The following is a 25,524-nucleotide window of genomic DNA, read 5'->3' as shown; positions in this document are numbered from 1 at the left end:
ACTCCTCAACCCCTCCTAGGCTTCCTCTTCCTCTGTAAAGGAGGGCAACTTCTTACCCTTGACCTTATCATTGTTCTGGTTACTTGACCTTTCCCTACTGTGTTCTAATACTAGGTCTCACTAGCAAGAGGAAGGCTCTGAGCTCACACAGATGTCCCTTCTAATGAAGGTTAGTTCCCAAGAAGCAGTCTCCGGGGTGAGAACCCCTGTGATTTATTAAGAAGGAATCCCAGGGGAGACCCATAAGAAATGGGAGGGAGTGGAGTAGAGAAGGGGACCAAGTCAGCCAAGGGGCCAATTTGGGGCCAAGTCCTGGCTGAGCCTGACTGACAGGAGAGCTCAAGAGTTAAGGTACACCCCAGCACTGGTCCCTGTACCAGGCCAAGAGACAGGACTTTCCTGTTGCAGGGAGAGGTGGACTCCATTTCTAGATCCTTGGATCTCTGTGGAATCAATGGCAAAATAGATGTCATTGCCCCTGGTCCGTCTTTGAGGGATTCCTAGGACAGGTCATTAGAAGAAGAAGAAGAAGAAAAAAAAAAATGCACAAAGACTGGAGAAACGGCAGACACATGAGAAAGAGGACTATGGGCAACTTGGGTGAAGCATGAACAGTTCCTAGTGAGGTTGGCATCTGTGTCTTGCAGGGCTCTTAATTCCTTAGGGTCTCAGTTTCTCCAACTCTAAAATGGGTTCATACCTACCTAAAGGGACTGACACATAGTAATCATTCAATAAATGTTGCTTTCTTGGAAAGAATGTTGTACTGTGTGTGTGTGTGTGCACGCGCGCACGCATGCACCTTGCCATACCACATCATATTCTAGGTGTTCTATTCTTTCTGGCTTGGGTCCTTCACAAGTGCTCTCTGTCTCCCAATTCCCTTCTTTCCTAACATTCTCCTCTCCTTTAAATCACGCTTCCAATACCACGTCTTCCAGAAAGATGTCTTTGAGTCCCAGACCAGGTCGTGTTCTTTCCTGCTTCCCCCATAAATTAGACACTGTCATGGAACTTCGGACACTTCTTTATTTCTTGAAACCCTTATTGCTGCTTATTTTCTCCACCTCCATGTTTGGTAGTAAGTAAGTGTCATCTGCCTTAGAAGAGATTGTCTTTTTGATCGTGTTATTTCTGGAGCCTGATGGTGTATTGAATGAAGATGTTCATATTGAATGAAGATTTGAAATGAAGATTAGATAAACCCTTTGAGTTCCAGTAGAATTCCCTGGGTTGCTCCTGGGCCCTTTCATTTAGCAGGTGCTCAGTGAACTTCTTTTCCCCTGATTCTGTTGTTAGTAACTCATTTGCTCCAGAACTGTGTGACTTTGGGCAAGTTAATATGTCATGCAACTTTTTTTTTTTTTTTTTTGTTATGCAACTTCTTGATTGTCTTTGTTTTCTCATCTGTAAAGGAAGGTCCATAGGGGTGTAGGAATTAAAAGACATAATCCATGTGAAGTGTCCTGAATAATGATAAGTATGGTAACAAGTCGATATGCTCCTTCTAGGATTGCCGCTGGTTTGGTGACGGCTGCTGCTATCTGTTGCTCTTTCTATTGAGGACTGCACTCTGGACAGACACACAACTCTCAGGGCTCTGTGCTTGGCATTTACTGAATGCTGCTTTATGAGGTTTGTCACGCTGGTGTTGTGGAGAGGGTTGGAGCTTTACAGCACAGCAGACCTTTATCTGCATCGCAGGCTCTAAGCTACTTAATCTCTCTGAGGCTCTCATTTGTATAATGGGGGATTAAGACTCACCTTGGAGGATTACTTCTAGGGTTAAATATGCGTTTGTGAATCACCTATTGGTTACCAGGCAAAGTGTGAAATCTGGTGTCTCTTCTCCAGGGCAGCGTTGGGAGGGCAGCAAGAGGCCCTCCCAAGGTATTGTTCTTGCACATTCAAAGGTAAATTTACACTGTGGGCAATAAACTTTTGGAACTCATCACCCTGGGACCTGGCAGGGGATGAATATGAATAGGCCCAGAAGGATTTGGGAAAATGGATGAAGGCTGGATCCTGGGTGAATCACGACAGTAGCATTTCCTAGAAAATGTACATTTAGAAATCACGGTCATGCTGAGATGCTCTGTGGGAAAAGAAAGAAGAGAGAGATTGTTTTGCGGTGAGACATCTTTGGGGAATCATGCTTGCTGATTTCCTCTCCCACGAAGACCTTCACACTGGACATCTGCACAATTTCTGATTCCGCAATGGAAAGAGTAAAGGTCCCTGTCCTTGCAGCGCTTGCCGTCTGGTGGGAAGACAAATGACCTGCCATAAATGAGGAAATGGCAGGGCGGCTATGAAGACGCAGTGCATTGAAAGGAAAGCCAGGCAAATCCAGGGAAGTGCCTATGCCAGGGACAGGAGGGGCAGGTGGCGGAGCATCACGTGTGGTCACAGCAGTCTCACCTAGGAGTTGGCATGTGAGCAAAGAAGACAAGGGCGAGAATTGATCAGCTGCTGAAAGAAGGCTGCTTCAGGCAAGGGAAGGACCCAGCGCCAAGTCCCTGAGGCAGCGGATGCTTGTCTGATCTTCCCAGAGAACTGGGGAGAAGGAAGAACTGACATCTTGGGGACCTTGTCAACCATTCTCAGGACTTTTGAATCACCAAGTTCAGAAGAGGGACAAGATCTCACTCATACTGTGTAAAGGCTCTGACAAGTCCTGCAAGAGAGAGTTTCCTTTCACTTAACCCAGATTCTTCCAAATGCATCTGACCATGGAACTCCTTTTGCTTCCTGTACAACCTTTAGGCATCGTTTTTGTTTGTTCGTTTTTCAACCAGGGGTGCTCTACCTCTGAGCTCATTCCTCAGCCCTTTTAATTTCTTACTTAGAGACAGGGCCTCACTAAGTTGCTTCAGGCCAGATTAATTGCTGAGGCTGGCCTCGAACTTGGGATCCTCCTATCTCAGCCTCCTCACTGGGATTATAGGTGTAGACCACCATGCTCAGACTTTTAGCATCCTTATCCATACTATATCCGCTCCCCTTGGCGTTTTGGGTACTTGTTAAACTTAAGGCAGTATTTCCCAAGAGATTTCACATTTGGGGTTTTTGGCTTTTCCTTTAAAGGCCTGCTCACATCTTGCTTAGCCAGTATTCAAAGACCTTTCTGTCAAAGTGAGGCCTATGGAGTAGCCATGCTGGCATCGCCAGGAAGCCGCCAGGCAGGTAGATGGTCAGGTCCCATCCGTGACATTGCAGGATGCGCTGAAGTCCCTAGGCACACTGCAGTCACAACACGCTGGGCAAGACTGGATGAGCGAGGTGGGTGGGAGGGAGCGGGATGCACTCTTTGCTGATCCCTTCCCAAGGGCCCATCTGCAGTGTGGACAGTCCAGATGTTGCTGGGGCTGGCCGGGCTGGAAGGTCCTCCTCACACCCCACCATATGCCCCTCATCACTCACATGGCTCCGGGCCTTTGTTAACACTCTCCTGACACCAGTTTAGAAGCGGCCTCAGCCTCCTCCTGGAGGAACGGGCCTCATATTTGCCATCCACACTTACGTTCAGATGGCCTACTGCAGTCCCCCAGAGACTCTCCCCTCTTCCTGTGGAGTGTCTCTCTTTTCAGGGTCCTGAGTTTCTGGAGCCCTGTAGGAGACTCCCAGAGGGTAAAGGACAGGGACGGTGCTTAGCAGCTGGGAGGTGGTCAAGGTCAGAGGTGATCCAGGTCTCCTATTTCTGCTTCTCTCGTGATCACAAGTATCCCCTTCTATGTGCTCTGTCTGTCCTTCATTAGTCCCCAATCGGCAGTCACCTGGAGTAGCAAGAGCACATGCCAAGGGGTCACGTGCACTGGCATTTCCATCTGTCTCATGATTTCCATCACTAACTTCAGACAAAGGTGTGACAAGATGTGATTCACACAGTACAAAGGCACTGGGAAGTCCCGCACTTAGTCTGACCTGTCCTTCTGGTATCTGCCTCCCAACTGTGAAGGGGATGTACACAGGCCTGTCTCGTGGTGTACTTGTGAGGATAACATGAGAAAATCCTGGGCAATTCCATCTTTGACGTTTCATGTACCATGGACCTTTGGCTCTCAAACGAGAGCCTCTAATAATAGAAACTAGCAGCTAAAACAGGCTTGGATGAAGTGTGTGTTTGCTAGCGATGGAACAAAGTGCAATTGCTGGGTGTACATAATGTCCCCAATCAGAGGCCCTGATTCCCAGGTCATCTAGAAGGCAGGATGCCATGGGCTCCTGCCTCTGCCAGCTTGATGAAGCTGCCCAGCTCTGCTGCCCCTGCCATGGCTTATCCTCAAGAGAGAAAGGTGGCCAGCCGCCCAGGCCGTCAAGGTGCGAGCCTGCTCCCATCCGCGGCAAGGGTGGATCAATTCTCTGTGAAGATAACTGCAGGCTAGAAGGGAAGGGGGTCACCCTTGGAAGGAAGCCTCTGTGGTTCTGAGCCTGTATGTATCTAGGTGTTCCTTATCATTCGAAGTCAAAATAGAAAAGGAAAGAACATGAAGAGTTCTGGAAACAGAACAGGCAGCCTGACTCGCGCTGCCCAGCCCCGAGCCTGCTGCCAGACCTCAGCATGGTTGCCCTTTGGGGCTGGGCAAGTCCCAAATGTTGGGCAGGAGCATCCTGAGCATGGTAGAGTGTTCGTAGTATCCCTGGCTTCCACCCCCGAGATGCCGATAGCACAAACCCAGAGCTATAGCCTCCAAGGCTCCTCCAGACCTTGCCAACAGCACCCTGGGAGGCATGATTGGAACTCCCAACTGGGAACCACTGATCTACAAGGTGGATAGTAAATGGCCCGTTTTCTCAATCCAGTAACCAAGCAGAGGGCTATAAGGGGGGCTTAGGAACCGGCATGCCCAACTTCCTTCTCTTGCCTCATGGCAAGAGGAAACTGGCCATGGGCAGAGACCTCGGGAATTCCGAGTAATCCTCTGCAGACTCTGAGGCAGGCTTGGTGGTAGGGTCCTGACATGACCCTGCTCTCCTGCTGCTGTTCTGGTGCCATATCTAATGGCAATGCCCAAACATAGTCAGATCTGGGGCCAGAATGGCTCTTCGAGGCTCTCCCTGATTGAAGACTTCCCTGGGCGTGTTTGGCTATTGGGAACATTCCATTTCACATTGATTTATTATTATATTTTTAAAGACCCTGAGATTTAAGACTCATCCAGGAGATTCTGCTTGCCAAGACATAATTAGGAGAAAATGACAGAGGTAGTAAATATATAATTAACTCTTTTCTTAATGCCTTTTGCTGGCATTCTTAATCTACCCGCGCAGCCTGGGAAGCCAGTTCTCTGGAATCTCCAGGCAACTAGAGACCAATTACTATCATGTGCACATATTATGTTTCTGAAAAACCCATATACATGTTTATGTGTAGGGAGCTTGATAAGCGGGAGCATAGATAAACACAGATACACACACATTCACAGCTCCTAATTGACTTTTGATTGATTGGCTGACTTGCTCGCTGGCTCCATGATTCAACAAAGATTTTGTGTACCTACTGTGTGTCAGGCACCATGATATTCACACCCTACTAAAACCTGTCCCTAATTGGAAGACTTAGTTTTTTTGTATGTATATTTTTATAAAACACACATATGCATGCAATTTCAGGGAGTTGTAGACATCTGCATACACACACACATATAATGAAGTTCAGAGAGGTCAAGTAACTTGCCTAAACTCACACAGCTTGTAAGTATTTGATCCTAGATCTGTCTGATTTTGACTACTTTACACAATCTCCTTTAAAAGCATGCCTCCCAAAGGAGGTGAAGTTTGAGCTGAACCTTAAAAAGTAACTAAGTGTTTACCAGGTTGACATGACAGCAAATAGCTCATGCAAAACTGATAGAATCCAGGTACTCCAAAAATGAGTTCAGAGAGATCACTAGGTCCTTGGGAGAAGCTAGAGAAAACAAGCCCAGCAGAGCCCAGCTCGTGGAAGATCTTGTCAGAGAACCAATGGTGAAATTTGACTCAGGTTTGTCCCTGATGCTAATCTCCCTCTTCAGGAACAAGTAGCTCCTGCTCGAAGCTGAAGCCTCCAGCCAGACCCAAGAGCCTAAGTCACAAGGTGACCCCCAAGCCCATTAAGAAACCAGGCAGCATTTGATTTCACCCAGTAGCTGTCTCCAGCCTTCTCTTGCCCCGGAAGCAGGGACCAGTTAATTGCAGGGTGATCGCCATGTTCTTGTGGAGCATTTAATGTAGCATGTAATTGCAGGGTAAATAAATACACAGCTATTTCCAGCTCTGAACCCTGCGCTGCATGCGTGGTGGTAATTATGGCTGGGGATTGGCTTGGTGCAATTTCTCAGCGATGGCTTCAGACCTGAACTGGGTCAGCCCTCTAGCAGGCCCTGTCTGCTCCCAGAATAACCAGGATACTGATCTGCCCCAGCTTCCCATTTACTCAGGTGTTTAGGGAGTTGATAGGCTCCCCTCGGCTCCCCAATACTTTGGTCCACACCAGCATTTTGGGGTACATTATCCTTCTGCTTGGTGCCAACTTTCCCTGAGACTAGTGATTAAGATTTCTGGGTTTGAAATCAGACAGAGCTGGGTTGGTATCAAGGTTCTGCCACTTATGGCTCTGTGTCCTTGGACAATTTGTTGTATCTCTCTGAGCTTCTGATTCCTCATCTCTAACATGGGGTTCAAAGTAATATATATGTCATAAAGTTTTGAGATAATGCATATGAAATGCTGAGCATGGTGCTGGACACAGGGTAAATGCTAAATGTTAGCCAATCCTTCTTCCTCTCTTATTCTTTTTCTTCCATTATGCTCTATTCCTTTCCTTCTCTTTCCTCCTCCTTTCTTCCTTCTCTTTTTCTTTTCTCTCCTTCTCTTCCCTTCCTTCCTTCCTTCTTTCCTTCCTTCCTTACTTCCATAGCTGTATGAAAATTGAAAGAACATATGTTGTGGAACTCAACAGACCTGGGTTTGTGTCTTGTCTGTATCGGCAACTTGCTATTTGGGCCTTTAAAATGTGACTTAATTTTTCTGGGACTCTGCTAGGTGGGAACCACGACATCCACCTGCCTGCAGAGTTATTGTGAAGATCAAGTGAGATCCTAGCCCTAACCATGGCCAGTAAATCGTGGTCAGGCTGGAATGAAGCTTCCTGCTCCCGGTTGTACCATGTCACACAGTTCCCATCTCCCAGGTAGGAGACGGAAATGGAGAGGCTCCTGTGCAGGCTTACTAGGGACTGCTCTTAAGCTAACACCCACGGAAAGGAAGGGGTGCAAGCAGGATGGAGCAGAGGGGGAAGCTGATCTCCACGCAGTGCAGCTTGGTGGACACCTTAAATGATGCAGATGAATATGGAGTGAGCCGTCACATACGGAGGGATCCAGGCCTCAGTATCTTCCCATTTGCCAGTCATGTGTACGGACCGCCTGTGAAGGAGACAGGATCTTGGACAGGTAACTTTCTGCAGCCAAGGCCACCTGCACCCCTGTCCACACCTGGGAGCTGGCAGCGGGTCTTCCTGCAGGCAGCAGTTAAGGAGTTGAGTCCTTCCTTCCAAGAAAGGATCTAGAAAGCATGTCACAAAATCCGCTACAACCTGCCTCAACTTACCCATTCCTCAGAGCCTCGTCCTTCCCTGGGCCGTTCCATGGCCGTATTTTTCTATGGCTCATTCTCCGACTCCTTTCCTATCTCTTTGTCTTCTGATCCACAGGGTCATTTCTGGGCATTCTGATCTCACTGGCAACACTTCTCTGTCTATAAAGGCCAAGTGTGGCCGAGGGCCGGGCATGGACACCCGCAGGGCAGCCCTTGCCCGGCTTCCCTCCTGCCCCACTCACACCCTGCATCCTGGAACCTGAGGCTGTCTGTGGAGGTGTGTCCCCCGTCCCTCTCCCAGGCCCTATGCACCTCACCTTGAATGCCTTCCCACTAGTGTCCTTGTGTTTCCTGTCTCTGCCTTTATTATTATTATTATTATTATTATTATTATTATTATTATTTTCATATTATTGGCTCAAGGCTCACACTCTTTGCTGCTGCTGTCTGGGAATCTGCAAGGCCACTGATCTGTTCTGTCTCCATCTCTGGGTTTGCTTTCCCACTGGCCACTGGGGCTCACCCTAGCTCTGCCGACTGCAGTGGGAGGCAAGCCTGGTGCGGTTCTTGTAGGACAACAGAGTTTGTGTCTTTTCCTGGCATATGGGGCCTTTCCCTCCCTGTCTTACTCCAAAGGAACCCAGGGGAACCACCGTGGGCCCTGAGTAAGCCGTGCACGGGGAGGGCTGTTGCTGCTCCCACTGAGCATGGAGTCCTCTGGGTGAGGCCTCTCCTTGGTCTTGGTCTTGTGTAGGAAGGGACCTCAGGGCCAGAGAGTGCTTCCTGGGGCTTGGCAGAGCCTGACTGGGAGGAGCTGAGGAGGTCATGGTCTCCCATGGCCTCTGTCACTGTCAACTTCCCCAAGGAGACTATGAGTCCCTGCTGGGTGCAGGCAGTGGCTGCCCCAGGCCTTATGCAGCAGGAAGGAGGAGAGAGGCAGGCAGCTCCTGCCCTGGGGGTCAGCATGGGCCCTGGGCCTGGTGGGGTCAGGGAAGGGCTTGCATCTCTGCTCCTGCTCGCCCCTTCTCTCCCTCCTGTTATGGACATGGGGGAGAGACCAAGGTGTCAGCACCAGCTGGGGTGGAATGACCAGAGACTCTTCACAAAGCCTGTGCACAGCTCTGCTTGAATTGTCACTGAGGTGGCAAAGCCACACTGTCCTCCCCACTTCTAGACTCACCCCTCCACACCTCCTGGGGATGTTTCTCCAAGGTAAACTCCTCAGGTGTGCGCTCCACTTTCATTTTACCTACAATCCAAGTCTGGAAGGCCTCTCTCCTGGGCACTTGCACACCAGGACTTTTTGCGGGGTTGAAATCCTGGCCACTTTTCCCACCCAAATCTCAGGCCTTTCCTGTCACTCCCACACTCCCTTCTGTCCAGGTCTGTGCTTGTGGCCTCTGAAAGGAGCCTGGGCACTCAGCCAGTGTCCCCCTCAGTTGGGGCTCCACTCTCTCAGCACATGGAGACCAGATTGGCACAGGCACTCTGGCAGAAGTGAAGCTGTGAAGTAGGGCTTGCCCCAGTGCCCCCCACGCCCGCCCTCCTGGAATTGCTGGGAGCCTGGACTGTTAGGCTAAGGTCCGGGCACCTTATGTGAAATTGATGTGCCTGAGGGGACAATTTCAATTTGAGGAAATAAGGCCAGTGACGGGGCAGGGTGTCCTGGTGGCACACCAGTGACAGGCAGTCTAGGTCCTGACCCAGTCGGGCAGGCCACCCCATGCCGAGTGTCTTGCCTGTGGTGCGGGGCACTCTGGCCCTCCATGTCCCTGACTCAGTCCCTCTCTCTGTCTTTGTGTCTCTGTTTGGGTTTGACTGGTTCACCCAGGGTCTCCTCTGCATCAGCATGTCTGTCTCCTCCTCTGTCCGTCAACCCACCCTAATGTCTCTTCCCCAGTCCACCCCCTTCTCCCACCAACCTTCCCATATTTGCCTCTTTGGAAATCTTGTCCCTTCTGAGTATATGCTATTTTAAAAGGAACCTTGACTTTTCTGAAACTTTCATGGTTAAGATTAAAGGAGGCAGCTAATGGGAGTAGCTTCCTAGTCATACTAGCATCCAGAAAGTTCTTGAATATCTCTGTCCAAAAAGCCAACTAAATATCTGCCCTAATAGAGAGCATCTTTCTGAGCGATGCCCTGGGGCAGAAACTCAGGCAGCAGAGGCTTCTAACAGCTTCATCCTGAGCAGCATGGGGTGGACACATTTAGTGTCCATGGGGTGGACACTAAACCCTGGGCAACACCAGCTGACCCAGCCACTGAGCCGGGGGAAGGTCTAGGCCCAGAGTGGTCTCAACTGTGGACTTACTCAGTGCCTATCTGCCCAGCACAGTTCAGTACTTCAGGGGCTGATACCAAGGGACAGGTGCCAAGACTTTGTGCCCCATGATTCATAAAGATAGCCTGGAATTTCCACATCACATGACAAGTTGACCAAGCAGGGGAAGCCCTGGGCCAATCGGGTTTCTGATGTCACTGTGCTCCCGGGGTCAAGGAGGTCCATGCTGCGAATCCCTCTCCAGTCTGCTCCCAGAGGTAAAGGAGCTGTGTGCAGGGCAGTCCTTCTCCTCACCTGGGAAGGATCAGTGTCACAAGGCTCCCGTTGGGATGGGACAGATGAACCAACCTAGGTATAATCAGCGGCCATCGGAGCCTTCCTTGAGCACAGGTTCTAATGGGAAAAAAGAGAGGAGAAAAGAGAATGAAAGAATATCTGATGAGAGGTTTGAAAAATGATGTCACTTAGGACAGGACCCCACAGGGGAAGATCCCACAGACAAACTGTGGGTATCAGGAATAGAAAAATGACCTCCTTCAGCTAAGCAATAGCAGGTGCTCAGTAGATATTTATTGGTCAAACCACAAATGAATACAAAATCTAGAAAAAGAACTTGTGCCCAGTTGTTTTGTGTTTCTTTATTCTGGTGAACTTGAAATCATTTCCCTCTCTGAGCTATGAGTTTCATTTTTGCAAAACGGGAAACCCACAACCTCCCCATCACCAGACATGCAAGGCCGGGAGAGGCACTTGGAGAGTAGCAAAGGATCCGCAGACTCAGGGACGTTTTGTTATTCAACACGTCCCCTCCAGCCACCCTGGGGTCAGCCCCCTGTCTCCATCATCAATATCTAATGCTTTTCAGCAATTACTCTAGGTTAATTGGCTCAGGCAGAGCAGTCCATAGGAAATGCCCCTGGCGGAATTGACAAGCCCTCTTCTCAGTGTGCGGAATATCTCTCTGGATTAAGTGTGCCTAGCGAGGCCGGTTGTGAGATGGGGGATGGAGACAGCGGGCCAGAATGCAGCTGCACATCATTTGTATCAGAAATACCAGGGGCCAGCTGCCGGGCTGTAATGAAATTCCAACAAGCCTTGTTGACATTCCAGAGGCATCGCCACCACGAGGTTAAATTATAAGTTGATGATGAGAAGCAGACGCACAGGAAAATGTCAAAATTAGCATGACTGAGCACAGGCCCCCTCCTCCCTCCTCCTTGCTTGGGCCCAGCCATTCCCCCCACCCCGCTGACTCCTGTCCCAGGACCACTTAACTATACAACTTGTTTTTTAAGGGTCTTAGAGCCAGAGCAAGTTTGTCCCTGGGGGTTTCCAATTTCTGTTTTACTTTCCTCTCTCCTTGGACCACCTGATGGAGTGAGAACAGAGCTACTTCTGATGAGTCAGTGACCTTGGACTTGTTGCTGCCCCTCTGGGCAGTGAGGATGATGACACCTTCCTCTGGGAATGGCTGCAGATTGAAGGCACACCCCCAGTCTCAGGGCCTGTTTTAGTCAGTTTTCTTCGCTGCTGTGACTAAATGATCTGACCAGCAGAGTTATAGAGGAGAAAAAGTTTATTTGCGGGCTCAGGGTTTCAGAGGCCTTAGTCCACAGAAGGCGGGTTCCATTCCTCAGGGTTTGAGGTGAGGCTGAACATCATGGCAGAAGGGAAGCCACTCACGTAGCGATCAGGAAGCAGAGAGTCCATTTGCCAGATACAGATACCCAAAACCACACCCCATTCCCACCTCCTCCAGCCACACCCTACCACTTCAGTTACCTGATTGGGTGAAGATTCTCAACCACCCAAACATTTTTCCTCTGAACCTTCTTGCATTGTCTCACACATGAGCTTTTGGGGACACCTCATATCTAAACAGTGTCCAACAGTGTCCAACAGAGTCACTTCCCTGCTCCTGCCTTTCCCCTCCTTTTGGGGAGAGTGCTCCTGGTGGAGCTCAGGTGAGGGGCAAAAAGCAGGACAGATGTCCATGCAACATGGATGCCAAAGGGTTAGAACTTGAGGTCAGGGCGTGGGAAGGTTAGCAAGTGGAGGTGGAGGCTGAGGACACAGAGGTGCCATTGTGAATGAGCAGCTGAACTCAAGATAGGAAAGTGTGGAGATTCAGGGCACCCATTTCACAGGCAGACATCTACACCCAATTAGACCAAGTAACTTCCATATCATTTCAAAGCACCTTCACCTGAATCATATCATCAAATTCACTCAACAGTTATTGGAGAAAGGGATTATTGCCCATTTGCAGACAATCTAAGAAGCCCTGTCCATTAGGGTACAGCGCAGTTAAAGAAGTGGAGGAGGGAGGGTTGGCAGAGGGTCGAGGAGATTTCAAATGGAAGAGAGCAGCAAGGGTTAGCAATCCTGGGGGCACAGAGAAGATTTAGGAGAAATCTTCCCCTGGATGAACATCAAAGGAGAGATTGAAATCGTAGAGGGTGGGGAGTAGGCTGAGAAGTCCAGAGAGCTACAACTGGAGACTTGAGGGGCTTTTTCAGGGGTTAGGGAAAGAAGAGCCAGTGTCAAAAGTGCCCGTGTCAGTGCAATGACGGGGGCTGACCCCGAGAGATGGAGCATATGGAAGAGGAAATGACTGACGGCACTCGAGCAGAGAGAGTATCAAGAAGTCTAGTTCAGTCCTATTTTGGTGGGCTTGGCCAGAACTCTCTTTACTATTTATGACCTTGATTCCATGGGAATAGGAGTTATTACATGCAGAAAATTGCTATATCAAATTGATTTTCAGGTCCTACCCCCTTGAGACTTGTCTGAGCTTTTCCTTCTCTCTTCTCTTCTTTGGTTCTGACTTTCTTAGCCAATAGATGGTGGTTGTAAGTTTCTTTAGATGAGAGTGGTAAAGATTTCAAGGCCAGGCCAGACAAAGGATTGAAAGGAGGGGTGAGAAAGATAGAGGGAGAAGACAAAGCCTACTGCCCTGGGAGGGAACTGGGCTGGGAACATGGCTGTGAGGCCTGCTCTGGTTCCGACTTTGTGGTCCCCTATCAGCAAAAGGCTTCCCAGCTTTGATGGAGAGAAGGAATCCAAAGGGAGGAACAGGAGATACTCAGAGTGAGCCACCAAAACCAACTGCAGTCCACGTCTGAGCATCAGTTCCTACATTCTTTCATTCAACAAATGTTTAGTGGCCCCTGCCATGTGCCAGCACCATTCTGAGACTCCATCGATGAGCAAAGCAGACACAGCGCCTGACCTTGTTGGAACTTGTGTTCTAGGGGGGAGAGATGGCCGAGGCACAAAAGAAGTAAGTCAATTAGATGGTATGATTTTAAAGAGGTGATGTCATCTATGGAGGAAAATGAAGCAGGATCAGAGGACAAGAAAATCTGGGAGGGGGACTGGAATTTGAATGGGGAGAGAGGGAAAGGACGCATTGGAAAGGGGAGTGCGAGCAGGTTGATCGGACTGAGACACAATGAATGGCTGGATGTGTAGCAATGTGCTAGACCAGAAAGAAAGCTAAACAAAGTGGCCTCAGAAAAAAGAGGAATCAGAAATCTGCATGGATCTAGGAAGGAGAGATTTATGGGCACCCTCTGTGGATGGGTGGATGGATGGGCTTCATTTTCTTCATTTTTTGTCAGTGTTAGGGATTGAGTGTAGGGGCACTCTACCACTGAACCACATCCCCAGCCCTTTTCCCTTTTTTTTTGAGACAGGGTCTCGATAAATTGCCCAGGTTGACCTTGAACTTGAGACTCTTCTGAGTAGCCGGGATTACAGGTGTGCACCACTACAACTGGCTGCTGCAGGCATTTTCTATCTTAGGGGCACTCCATTCAGATGAGCTTCTAGGAAAAGAGAAGCTGGCTGGACTTACCTTGATGGACACGCCCACTGAGGCTGCATACACAGGTGGCTCCGTAAGGGAAAGTCCAGACGTGGAGAAGTTGGGGATGTTTGGCAGTTTGCCCCTGCCCCACCCATGCCCAGTGGCTGCTGAAGAAAATCACAGGAGAGAAGGGAACTCTGAGATCTTTGAATCTGCTTCCTTTACTTTGCAGCTGGAGATTCTGAGACTCAGGAACTGGGAGAGAATTACTCAAGGTCATCCATGAAGAAAATGGGAGGGTTCCAGATCCCCAGTCCAGAGCGCTTCCTGATTTCCAAAGCTTCCCAGACAGCTCAAGACCTCTGAGGAGGAAGGAGAAAGCATGCCATGGAATCTACCCATTTTTCAGATGGGGAAACTGAAGCCAGAAGAAGTTTGAGACAGTGGAGTGTAAAGATCATTAAAGGCAGTAGAGATTATGGAGGATGGAAAAGAAGGTAGAAAGTCAGAAGTCACCGTCCCTGGACCAGGGAGGATGATGCACAGAGAATTTTCCTCTTCTTATGCAACATTTAGAGCTCTCCTGGAGCAAGGGGAATAGGCCTGAGCAGGTATCCTTGAGGCTCAATGCTGCAAACAGTCCCTATTTTGCTGGTACATACTCCATAGGAAACGCCCCAAGGATCACAGCAAATGTGCTCATCCAGGGAGGGCCTGTTTGCAATCTAGGCCAAATCCTATTTGCTTTAATAAGCCTGTGGGTAAACGTTGGGCTGCAGCTCCCACCCCATGGCAGCCTGGTGGGATGAGTGAGCAGGACCAACCCACTGCTCTCTGTGTCTATATGTTCAGGAGGTCGCCTGAGTCAAAGTCAAATACACCCTGGAGCAGGGGGAGAGCTGCAAAGCTCCATTTGGTGTGAACACAGTAATTGAAAATTAGAGCGCTTTTGCCTGCCCAATCTCCTCTGTGGAATCTTCATCCTTATCCTGCCAGGCAGTGACCAAAGCTCCCAGTTATCCAAGACTAGGGCTCTTATTGTGAATGCCACAGTCTGGCCATTCTGCCCAGGTTCTTTAGCACAGTTGTCCACTCTCTCTGGACATCCCCAGCCTTGGCAGCTTGCCCCCACCAGCACGTGAAGGTACAGCAGGGAACAGGGCCTCTGTGAAGGGTTGCATGGCCTGAGCTGGCTGCTCTCCCTGGGTCCTGGATCCTTGGTTCTTAGTATCTGCTCTTGTTCTTCAACTGTATAACCCCTGGCCGTCCTTTGGCAGCCTCCAGAACTTGGATTCCAGCTCAGAGCTGAGATTTCTGTGTTTTGCCTCTGTCTGTGCTGTGAACAACTCTGCCCCAAATCGAAGCCCAGAAACTCCAACAACCAAGACCAAGAGATGAGGTGGACTCTGAGCATCCTTCCTCAATCCCAAGAGTCCCTCTTTTCACTGGTGCATGCATTCAGGGCTAGCCCTAGCCACAGCTCTGACACTGGCCTCTTGACCTGGGTTAGTTTTCTCAGCCCATCTGTCCTCCAATCTCAGCTCAATGGGAGATCAGGACTTGGAGGGAAGGATCCTGGTGAGGTTTGTCTGCATCCTCCTTTTCTTTAGCAATGAGGGGCTGGGACTCCTTTACTGGCCATGGTGGGGTCCAAGTCCCTAAAGCTTGTGACTATTAACACACTCCTTCTGTATCAAAACTGGCCTGTCCTGTGTTCTCTTCCTGAGGATCAGCTGTAGGCAGGAGATGGTTTTATACACTGACTCAGGGAAGTTGTGATGACTGATCAGAAGCATCTAATTGAAATATTCATTGACTCAGCTGGAGGGAGTGGAAGGTACAAATTTTAGGCAATAAAGGTAGTGGGGTTTTTCTTTCTTTTTCCAGAAAGGCAATGTTTTCTAGTGTTCCTTATGGTACACATGTGGTTGGGAAAAACATGGGCTAGACCAGTCTTGCATGAAGATCTTTGTATGCCATTAATCTAAACCTGGAGATCTCTGGTGCTCTGGGATATATTGTTTTTTTTTTTTTTTTTTTTTTTTTTTTTCCTTTTTGAATGAGAAACTACTCTTTAAGAGTGTAAAGCCCAGAAGTACAGGAGGTGAATCGTTTTTCTCCTCCCCACTGCGTTTTTGTGGTGTACTCAGCAGATGTGCCAGTCATCAAGTGGACATTGATCACTACTATATGTCAAGTTCTTTATTGGGATCTGTGGGAGATTCAAATGTCAATAAGACACAACTCTCCACCCTTGACATCATCTAACAAGGTTAGTAAATAAGATACTTAATGCTAATAACATCGATGAGGATATTAGCTTAGCATTTGCAAGTAGTTTATAATTTCAAGTTTATAGCTTCCAACACCAATCTTTTGAGGCCCCATTTCCTCATCTGTATGAAGGTGCTGGGATACCATTAGCGCCTCTGTGTGGTTGGGAAGATCACTTAAAGTAGAGATGTGAAAGTACAAGATCACTGCAAGACCAAGACCTGGTATGTATTGTTATTTTCATTGTTTTTTAAAGTCTTGGGTAAGAATAACTACTAATGCCAGCAGAATCACAACTCCTGCTTACATGAAAACAGGCCACGGATCCAGTCCCTTCTCCCTCTCCTAATTAAGCCATGGATGCAGATTGCTGTAAATCTACAACCAGTTCAGAGGCTGAAAATACAAATGTCAGCCCCAGTTTGATAGAGTGCTCTCAAAGCCCCTTAATAACATGAAAGAGGTAGATTCATAGATAGAACACTTCCTAATCCTCCTAATCTTCCTTACACATATGCAGGCATGTCTTGATACAATCTTGAACTTCCTGAGATTTCATTCCAAACAAGTTGATCCTTTCCTTCCTCTTCATCTCTCTTATGGGAAATTTTAATTATACACATGAAGGACAGGCAGGGATAGGGATCCACAACCTGACACTCTCAGGAGCTGGCGTGTGTGTCTGTGTGTGCACTTGCCAGTGTGCAGATACAGTGCCGGGTGTGCATATGTGTGAAAGGTACTCATAGCCTTTGGGTTTGTGATAGCCCTTCCCTAGGTGCCAAATATTGTTGCATAGGCCTTCTAAAGATGGCAGCAGAGGCCCAGCCTGGGATAGACGCTTCTCTGTTCCTGCTTGGTGCTTCATCTTGTTTTGACCGGGTGGGATATTGCACCTACAACCCAGCAAACAAAGGCGAGAGGGTGGGGTGCTGATAGCACCATGCATGACCTGGAGCCCCACAGCCAGCCTTTGGATCCTGTGCTTAGCTGGCTCCTGTATTTGACTGTGAATCATTTCTGCTGGAGGACAGCATGCCATGGCGTGCCCTCTGAGTGGTACGTGCATTGCATGGGAGTCCTGCAGGGAGGCATAAAGGAATGGGAATGGAGGGGGCAGAAAAGAGGAGAGGCACAGCCCTGTGAGGCCCAACCCTCTGCTTTTCAGATCTTATGCACAATAGGTACAGGAAAAGGAGGCTGGCTGACTCCTCTGTAGGACTGACTGAGAGTCAATGAGTCTGCTTGTTGGCACAAGTGATTCAGGATACCTGAGTTTGTTTTGAGCATCACTCTCCATAGGACCGGGGTCTCAAGCCCTCCCCTTTAGCCAAGATGCCACCTGGACTTCTTGACAGACTCCACACCTTTAGACTGGCAGAGCCTCTCTGAGCCCTCATATCTCTGATGAAAACCCCTTGTTGGGTTAATGCTAAGTCTTCCTGGGTCTATCTTAAGAGCTGGTTCAATAAAGTTGCTTTGGCCTCTGGGTCTCTGGGAGTTAGTTGCTCAGGGCAGAAGCTGCCTGACTTGCCTATCTCATGTGATCTCTGCAGCTCAGCTGGCATGCCACAGCTGCTGCTTACCATTACCTGCCAGGACCTGGCTTGGCTGGGGGGCAGTGTGGTATGCAGCCAGCAGAGGCTCTACCTGTCTGGGATGGGTTCCAATCACAGCCTCCATCTGAACAGAGCATAAGCAGAGCCAGGGCCTGGTCAGGATGAAGCCATAGCTCAGGAAGGCTGAGTGGGATCCTGCCCAGGCTCAGGGAGTGAGGAAAGATATCATCTTCCCCACTGATTCTCAAGTGGGGGAGACTTGGCCATCCGGGGATATTTGACAATGTCTAGAAATGCAGATGCTGCTAAATGTCCTATAATCCACAGAACCCACCCTGCAGTGAGAATTCAGCAGCTCAGTGTCACTAATGCAGAGACTAAGAAACATGGAGCTAGTCTCAGCTGCGGAGGAAGCTGGCAAGGGAGAACAGCGAGACTTCGCACGGGGGACCCCCGTGGTGCTGCCGCTGGGTGGTGTGAGGGAGCCTGGCCATTAGGCCAGTGGGTTTTCCCTCCCCTCCAGTCTCCCCAGCTCGCCAGCCCGGCTCAGAAAGGGGGGTGGGTGCTGCTGATGCCTCATGCTCACCCTTCGTGTGAACTTGCCTTTCGGAACGGCCAATGGCGTCCCAAGGCAAGTACCTGTGACTCTCCCACTTGGTGCCAGGACTTTTGCTCAGCCCACAGCAAGTCAGGAAAGAAGGGCCCCAGAGCTCTGATTCCTAGGAGTGGCCTTAGCTACCAATGTTGGAAGTTGTGGGGCAAATCCAGCTTCTTGCCACCCAAGTGGGACAATTCTGTGGTCTTGCTTTTCTGAGGTTCCAGAGAGACCAAGCCCCACCTTCCCACTGTACTGGTCCTGCTCCTTCCGTTTCCCATCTTCAAATCCTCACCGGTGCTGCTTGGGACCACCTGGCAGATGGGACACTCCACTCCTGTGCTGGGGTCTGCTTCAGGGCTGCCCAGCCTCACAGAGGAGGGATCCCTGCGCCTGCAGGCACTCGGGCTGTCTGAGTTGCTGCACTCCTCATCAGCTTCCATCATTCATTCACACGCTTATGTGTTCATCTGCTGGCCAGTCCACAACACCAGCTGACCATTGACTACTTGCTAGGAACTGAGGATTTAATAGCCACTTGTCGGTAGGGAAACTGAGACTCCAAGATACAAATATACTAGTTGAAACCTTCCCAGATGTAAAGGGCCAACTAAAATATAAAGCAAGAACTCCCAAGTGCGTTTCATGCCCATTCTACCTACAACCAGTTCCTGAACTGGTTGCATTAGAATGACCTGGAGGTGTTTGAGTCCCACTCCAGAATGAACCAGCGTCTGTGGGAGTGAGGCGCTGGCATCTGCCTTTTTTTAAGTCCACTCCCACCCCACACGCCTGAGAGGTGGGCAGTCGAGGCTGAACTGAAGCTGGTTGCACATCAATCTGGTCCTGGATCCTATCTCCCCCAGCCCCTGAAGGAAGCGCCCCCCTGTGAGCCAGGTCCCCTCTCCATTGTTGATGTAGCATCCTTGCTGAATCACCCTGCCGAGTTCAACCTAGACAGGTTGTGCTGTGGTTTAACTGCTTGTTTTACAGTTGGGATTTCCTATCCTGCCATATGGTGCGTCCCTGTTAGGCAGAGCAGTCACTGGGCCACACGCTGGCTGAGGGGCACTTCTTGGCCCAGAAACCCAACAGCCCTGGAAACCTCAGCCCTGCCCTCACCTCTGCCTGCTCCCCAGAAGGGTCATGGTTGAGGTATTTGGGGTAAACGCAGAGTCAGGCCATTAAGAGAGCACTTGTGCCCCACTCTCTGACCGCCTGGGCTTTCCGTGTGCTGGTTTCATGGCTCTCAAGTCCTGCTCTGCACTTCCTTCCCTCGCAGAGCAGGTGAGACGCTATGTCCAGATGCAGGAAGCTGCCATCTGTGAACACGATTCCCATGGGGCTTTACTGATGGAGGTCTCCACCATGTCTCTGCCCCCTTTTCAGGGTTCACCAGATGAAGGGACTGGCTCTGGAGTGGAGGGAGTGGCCCCATCTTTATTCTGAATGGTACAGCGGGGAGATCACTGGGCTCGGGAGACTCAGGAGAAAGTCACTTAACTTCCAGGACAAGAAATTGCCCCCAACTTTGGCAAGGTGGGTATGAGGATGCAGGGAGGAAGCACCAGTGGACAGCACGTGATGAACTCCTCTGTAGCTTTGCCGCACAGTAGGTCCTCAGACAATGGGGCTAGCGGCAAGAGTCCTGGGCCTGCCGGCTCATGGCCTTTGTTTTTATGACTGTGAAATTGGGGTAATAACTATGGCTGCTTTGGTGGTCTTCAGAGTCCAGGGTAAAATTAAAATGCAAAGTGCCTGGTTCAAAAGTTATTATCAAATGCCACATGCAGCAGTGGAACCCTAGCCCAGCTCAGGACCCTCTGAGCACAGAACTCTGCGCAACTGTGCAGGCTTTGTGTCCTGTCTGTTTTGCAGGGTTGTGGGGAGGAATCAAGGAGATAATGTCCATGAGATGCTGTAGACACAGGTAGCCTTTCTCCAACATATCTGGGTGCAGTAAGGTACCCCTTTGCTGTAAACACACATTACAGGGAAAAATAGATGGAGACCAGATGTGATGCAGTTCCTCCAGCCAGCTACAGAGTGGGGACTTTGTAAGGTAAGTGGAGGGCGTGGCTGAAGACGCCGGGGGCCGCCCGAGAAGCCGTTTTGAATCAGATCACTGTTGGAAGTGGAGTGAATGTGAGTGACCAGGAAGAGAATAGAAATGGACACCCAAGCATCACTGCTGGGTGATCAGAACGGAGAGGCCACTCACCAGAACGGGGCCTGGGGCCTGGCGAGGTACTTTTGTCCATGTAGAATCAAGATGCCAGGAGGACCCCTGTGGGCAGGACCTGGGGCAGAGCTGTTTCAGGCTCACTTAGACTGGCAGAAGGGAGCCCTGCCTGGGGACTGACGTGCCCGAATAGAGGAAAGATCAGTGCCAAGTGCATCTCTGGATTGCAGGAGCTGGGGTTGGACAAAGCCGGAAATCGACCCTGTATAAAATTAGCAAGCAATCCCAGAGCTTTGAACCCACCTGTGAGAAGAGGGAGGCGTCCAAAAACTGCCATTCCTGCAGAAGATCCAGAGCCTCCAGGATCCCTAGTCTCTGTAAAGTGGGTACAATATCAGTCAACTTTCCTCTCCCTTGATGGACAGTGAGATGAGAAAATGTGTGTAAACTCCTTCGCACCACCAGGCATGTAGTTAGTGAGCAACATGAGGTAATCCCCTTCTCATTTTAACCCCTGACTTTTTAGTGAGTTACATTCTATGGTATTGTTGTTTTTTTTTTTTTTTTTTTTTTTTTTGGTGGTTCAGAAAGGTTCAATTTTGGAGCGATTTGGGTATTATACTAACTCCTTTACTTGGCAATCCTCAGAGAATTCTGCATGGAATATTGTTGGTATTCCCATTTTGTGACTGATGTGTTCAGAGAGGTTAGGTAATTTACTCAAGATCACAGAGCCACAAAGCAGTCCTGGGTTGTGAAATTCCAAAACTCATGCTATCCTAATTATTCAGCAAAAGCAGGAGGGGAGGACAAATTGCCAGAAAGAGTTCTCCCTCACAAGGCTTGGCTCTTCTCCAGACTCCCTGCTGATGATACCATCTGCACAGGTGCTCAGAGACCTGAGAACACCATCTTCCACAGAATTGGCCATTGTAGGTAATTTGCTCTCCTCAAAGCATGCCTGGAACAATGGTCTGCTAACTGGGCCTGCCTCTTCTCTATACAAAACCCACCCAGGGAGGGCCCTTGGCAGGCCTGGCCTCTCTTCAGCACTGCGGGTGAGGGGGATGAGCTCCATTCCTCCACAATCCCCATGCCCCTCGAGCCAGTTACTTCCCCATTAGGATAGGTGCTTGGCCTCACATGCCCCGGTCTCTTGCCACTTCCCCAGGTAGCAAGTAGCAGGAGGAAGTACTTCCCAAAGCAACAGAGTGAGATGGAAACTTGGAGCCAAACTGCTTAGGAATTAATCCAGATTCTGTCTCTTCTAAGTTGTGTGACCTCCAGATATGTTACTCAGCCTCTCTGTGCCTTGGTTTCTTCCTCTTTACATGGAAATGAGGTAGAACCCAAGTGAGGTAGCACGGGCTTATCCCTCTTTTAAGCTGGAAGCTCTGTGAGGCAGGGATGGTGTGGCCTCATTTATCTCCATGCTTCATATCATGTAAAATAAGTAAATTTGTTAATTAATAAATTAATAAAAATGAGTCTCTACAGTGAAGAATAAAGGGCATGAATTTTAGAGCCATAAACATTCCATATAATTCATATCTTTGCCATCTATCAGCTGTGTGATCTGAGGCAAGTTGCATAACCTCTCTGAACCTTGATCCTCCCATGGATAGGGTGGTCTGCCAGCACTTTCCTTACAAGACAGCACAGGTTCACCTAGTATTTGATACACGACAGCCCTTCAACAAGAGCTATTTTCCTTCCCTTTCTCTGACTCGTTTCTTACTTCCCTATTCAATGAGTGTCACCAAATGCATTTGCAATAGGGGAGTAGAATTTAGAGGCTTTCAGATCCCCTGCTCCCTCCATGTCCAGCCGAGTAGATCCATCAGGGCTTTGTCCTGTTAGCCAAGGATTGGAAACTTTGCTCTTGGGGATCATAAGCATTTGGTCATATAAGATCAAAGTGGAAGAAAAACTGAGGCCAAGAGAAGAACAGGAATTTCCCCACAGGCCACAGCAGTAGACAAGAAGCCCAGTCCTGACTCGGGCCTCAGGCCTCCTTCTGCCATCCCAGCTGGCTGCTTTGAATGGGAGGAGGTCTCTCCCCAGCAATCATCAACACATCCCTTTTCAAGTGAAAGAAGAAGGTTCTAGAAAACATCTGCGGGTTGTGCAGGTGTGGCAGGAAAGGGTTGCTAAGTATAATCAGGAAGAACTGGGATCCTGAAGAGCTGGGGTGGAGGAAAATGGATTCCAATGCTTCACCCGCTTCCTGGTCTGCAGCATGGCCCGCCTGTCCAGCGACAGGGTCTCAGTCAGCCACCTGGGGTATGAAAATAGCATGAAGTTCTAGGCTGTGTGCTGCTCACCAGCTGCGAGGGACTGGAGTCCTTCACAGTGGGCGACTTTGGAAGACTACTGTGTGTCCTTGCCAGACCTGTTCAGAGAGGTCTAGGTCTGATTCCTCCATCATTCTCTAACTGTCTGAACTTGACCTTGGCTGAGCTCAGATTGCCAATCTGGGCAAGAGGGACCATCCTTATCAAGCTTCTGTGTCTGTGACAGACAGATGGAGGCAAAGGTCAGAGCCAGAGTTGGTCGTAAAGACGTTGATTCCAATGTGGCAAATTATTTTGTCTGATGTGTTCGCTGGAGCCAATGAGTTTGGCTGCCCATGACAGTATTACAAAGCCTCATCTGGGTGTGGCACAGAGTGCTGTGGTCCTTAGTAATGGCTGCATGAGAACATGGGGAGTTGCACCTGCATGCTGGACAGGCTTCATTTTCCAAGGAAGGGGATCAGAGCTAAAAAATAAAAATAAAATTAAAAAATAAATCATTTCATCAAGAAAGGAGTAGCAAGGCCAGGCATGGTGGTGCACACCTATAATCCCAGTGGCTGGGGAGGCTGAGGCAGGAGGATCTCAAGTTCAAAGCCAGCCTCAGCAACTCAGTGAGACCCTGTCTCTAAATAAAATATAAAAAGGGCTGGGGATGTGGCTTAGTGGTTAAGTGCCCCCAGGTTCAAACCCTGGTACCAGATAAAAAAAAAAGAAAAAAGAAAAAAGAAATGAATAGCAGCCAGGGTCTCAGCCTGACTTCATGGTGCCCAATTCCGCGATCTTTCCACTAAGCAAGTTGTCAGCTGTGACCACTCACATCCATGAAGCCTTTATGTGTTGTGAGAAGACTTCTCAAATGTGGGGTCTTACTGTCCTTCTCTCCTATTTACCTGAAAGGCAGTGCCTGCGCTTCCCATTGGCTCTGTGAACCAGAGACCCACACTGTGAACCTGTTGGGATCTTCACATCACGGTGGGCTGCACTGCACCGTCTCGGTCAGCGTTGATAGAAGGATGCCGGTGACAGCGACGGTGATGGAAAATGGACAGGATTGCATGGAATAGACGTTCTCTGTGTCATGTACCAATGACGATTATGTCTGAAGTGGACGGCAGGGGCTGGCCTGCTTCCTGGTCAGTTGTGTACTGTGCATCTTTAAGTCACTTCTACTCTCTGGGTTTCCGTTTTCTCATCTGAATAATGAAAGCACCAGAACAGATGCTTTCCTTTTGTGCTGACATTTTCTTCTCTGTGCCTCATACTGTCGGCACCTACTCTGTGCCCAGAAATGGGGAAATGGCACGGGACAGATACAAAAAAAAAAAAAAAAAAGAATGTGGATATTTGGCTCTTTGCTTCTATTTTGCACAACCTAGGCTTCAGGAATCAAGAGAGTGGAGCCCCAATGCACCTGGAAAACAATGCAGTATAGAGGTCACTGGACCAGAAGTGAGACTGAGAGACAGCAAGATGTGGAAGGGACTGGAGGAGCCTGGCTGGGAGCAGAGGGTTCACATCCACCCAGGCTTGGACCAGGACCAGCGCTTGCTAGCTACACGGCCATGGGCCGTGGGCCCTGGCCATGTCCCTGGGTCTCAGCATTCCTGTCTTTAAAACTGAGCTTCCATTACATAAGTTGCAGGCAGAGGGACCTGGGCAGGCAGAGGGACCAGAGGTGAACTCTGTGCTTAGCCCACAGCCAGGGAGGATGGTGAGAACTGTCACTTCACGGTGGACGTGGCAACGGGTGAAGCAATAAGAAACTTGGGAGGAGGGGTGGAGAAGTGAAGAAGGTTTCCCGTAGGAGGTGGCTTAAGGTTAGCCTGGAGGAGTCTATTAGTTTGTTTGGGAGACATGACATAAGCCATTTTTTACCAAGAACGATTCCCTCTGTTTTGGCCCCCGTTCGTGCCTCTTTGGAAAAGAACATGAATATTAAGCACGTTTGTCATACACTTTGAAGAAAACCAGACAGCGCTGGCAGTGGCCCGGGTGAATCTCTTACATATTTAAAGAGCATCCTGTTGATTTGAGGGGGAGACAGCTGTGCCTGGGTTCTCCTGTTGCAGTAGCCCCCGTTACAAGCTGACACGAGCACTTTATTCCTAACCAACAAGGACAACAAAAGAGACACCCAGCATTCCACAAACTCTTAAAAATATCGTGCAGTTTATGAGATGTTAGAATAGCTACCGAATTTGCTGTGCTTCTGAGATGCAGAACAGACTGAGCCAGCACCTTCTCTCCCCAGAATCTCCCTTCCCCATCTCTCCTTCCATTTGACCATCCATTTCATCCATTGGTATTTGGAGCATCTTCTGTGTCCTTCGCGACTCTACCCAGAGGTCCCCTCCTGCAGGAGGCCTTTCTTGATATGCACCTCTACTTCTGCTGGCTCACAGCCCTGCCTCCATGTCCCCAAGGAGGACGTCAACTGCACATCTTCCCTCATTCTGTCTCTGTGCCTGCTCTTCAGTTGACTGTGGACTCCTTGATCTCTTTCACAAGCAAACAATTGGAGCTCAAGAGATGTTTAGCAAACTCACAGAACAGACAGATTTGTGAACCAGACTCTGATTTCTGAACCACCCTCTCCATGGCTCGTTCTGACTCCTTCCCAGTTGTGCAGATTGGAAATCAGATGTAGAGAGAGACTTTGGGCTGTGAGGTTCCAGGACAGCTCCCTGCCTCCAGGGTGACAGGGGCTATCCAACATCCTTAGGTGGCCTTTTTCCCTCCCTCCTTCCCAAATCTGCCCCTTACGCGACTCAGCAAGGCAAGAATGGGCTTCTTGAAATTCTGCTCTCATCTGCAATCATCACCTGAGCAGGCCATTATGTAAACCAACGAGTGATCTTCCCCAAGCAGCAAGTCTGCTCAGAGAAGAAATTCCAACAGTAAACAGCCATCCGCAGCCTTCGCCAGGATGACACAGGGCCCCTTA

At 49.4% G+C, this 25,524-nt stretch overlaps 1 protein-coding gene across 2 annotated transcripts in view; it reads left to right on the top strand.

Moving 5' to 3' along the window:
- Positions 1–25,524, top strand: part of LOC306655844 (acid-sensing ion channel 2) — a 395,438-nt gene that overhangs the window by 136,993 nt on the left and 232,921 nt on the right. Inside the window, exon 2 of one of the 2 annotated variants that reach the window (XM_079130525.1) lies at positions 19,491–19,781. The exons of the other annotated variant lie outside the window; for it this stretch is intronic. Within the exon in view, the coding sequence (XP_078986651.1) occupies positions 19,491–19,550 (60 nt within the window). The 3' untranslated portion in view covers positions 19,551–19,781. Of the gene's footprint in view, positions 1–19,490; positions 19,782–25,524 lie in introns of those variants that run through there. 2 annotated transcript variants of the gene reach the window in all.

Source organism: Sciurus vulgaris, assembly GCF_902686455.1.
Source record: "Sciurus vulgaris genome assembly, chromosome: 3".
Lineage (NCBI taxonomy): Eukaryota > Metazoa > Chordata > Mammalia > Rodentia > Sciuridae > Sciurus > Sciurus vulgaris.
Note: the sequence above shows the minus strand (reverse complement) of the source record. Positions and strands in the feature narration are given on the sequence as shown.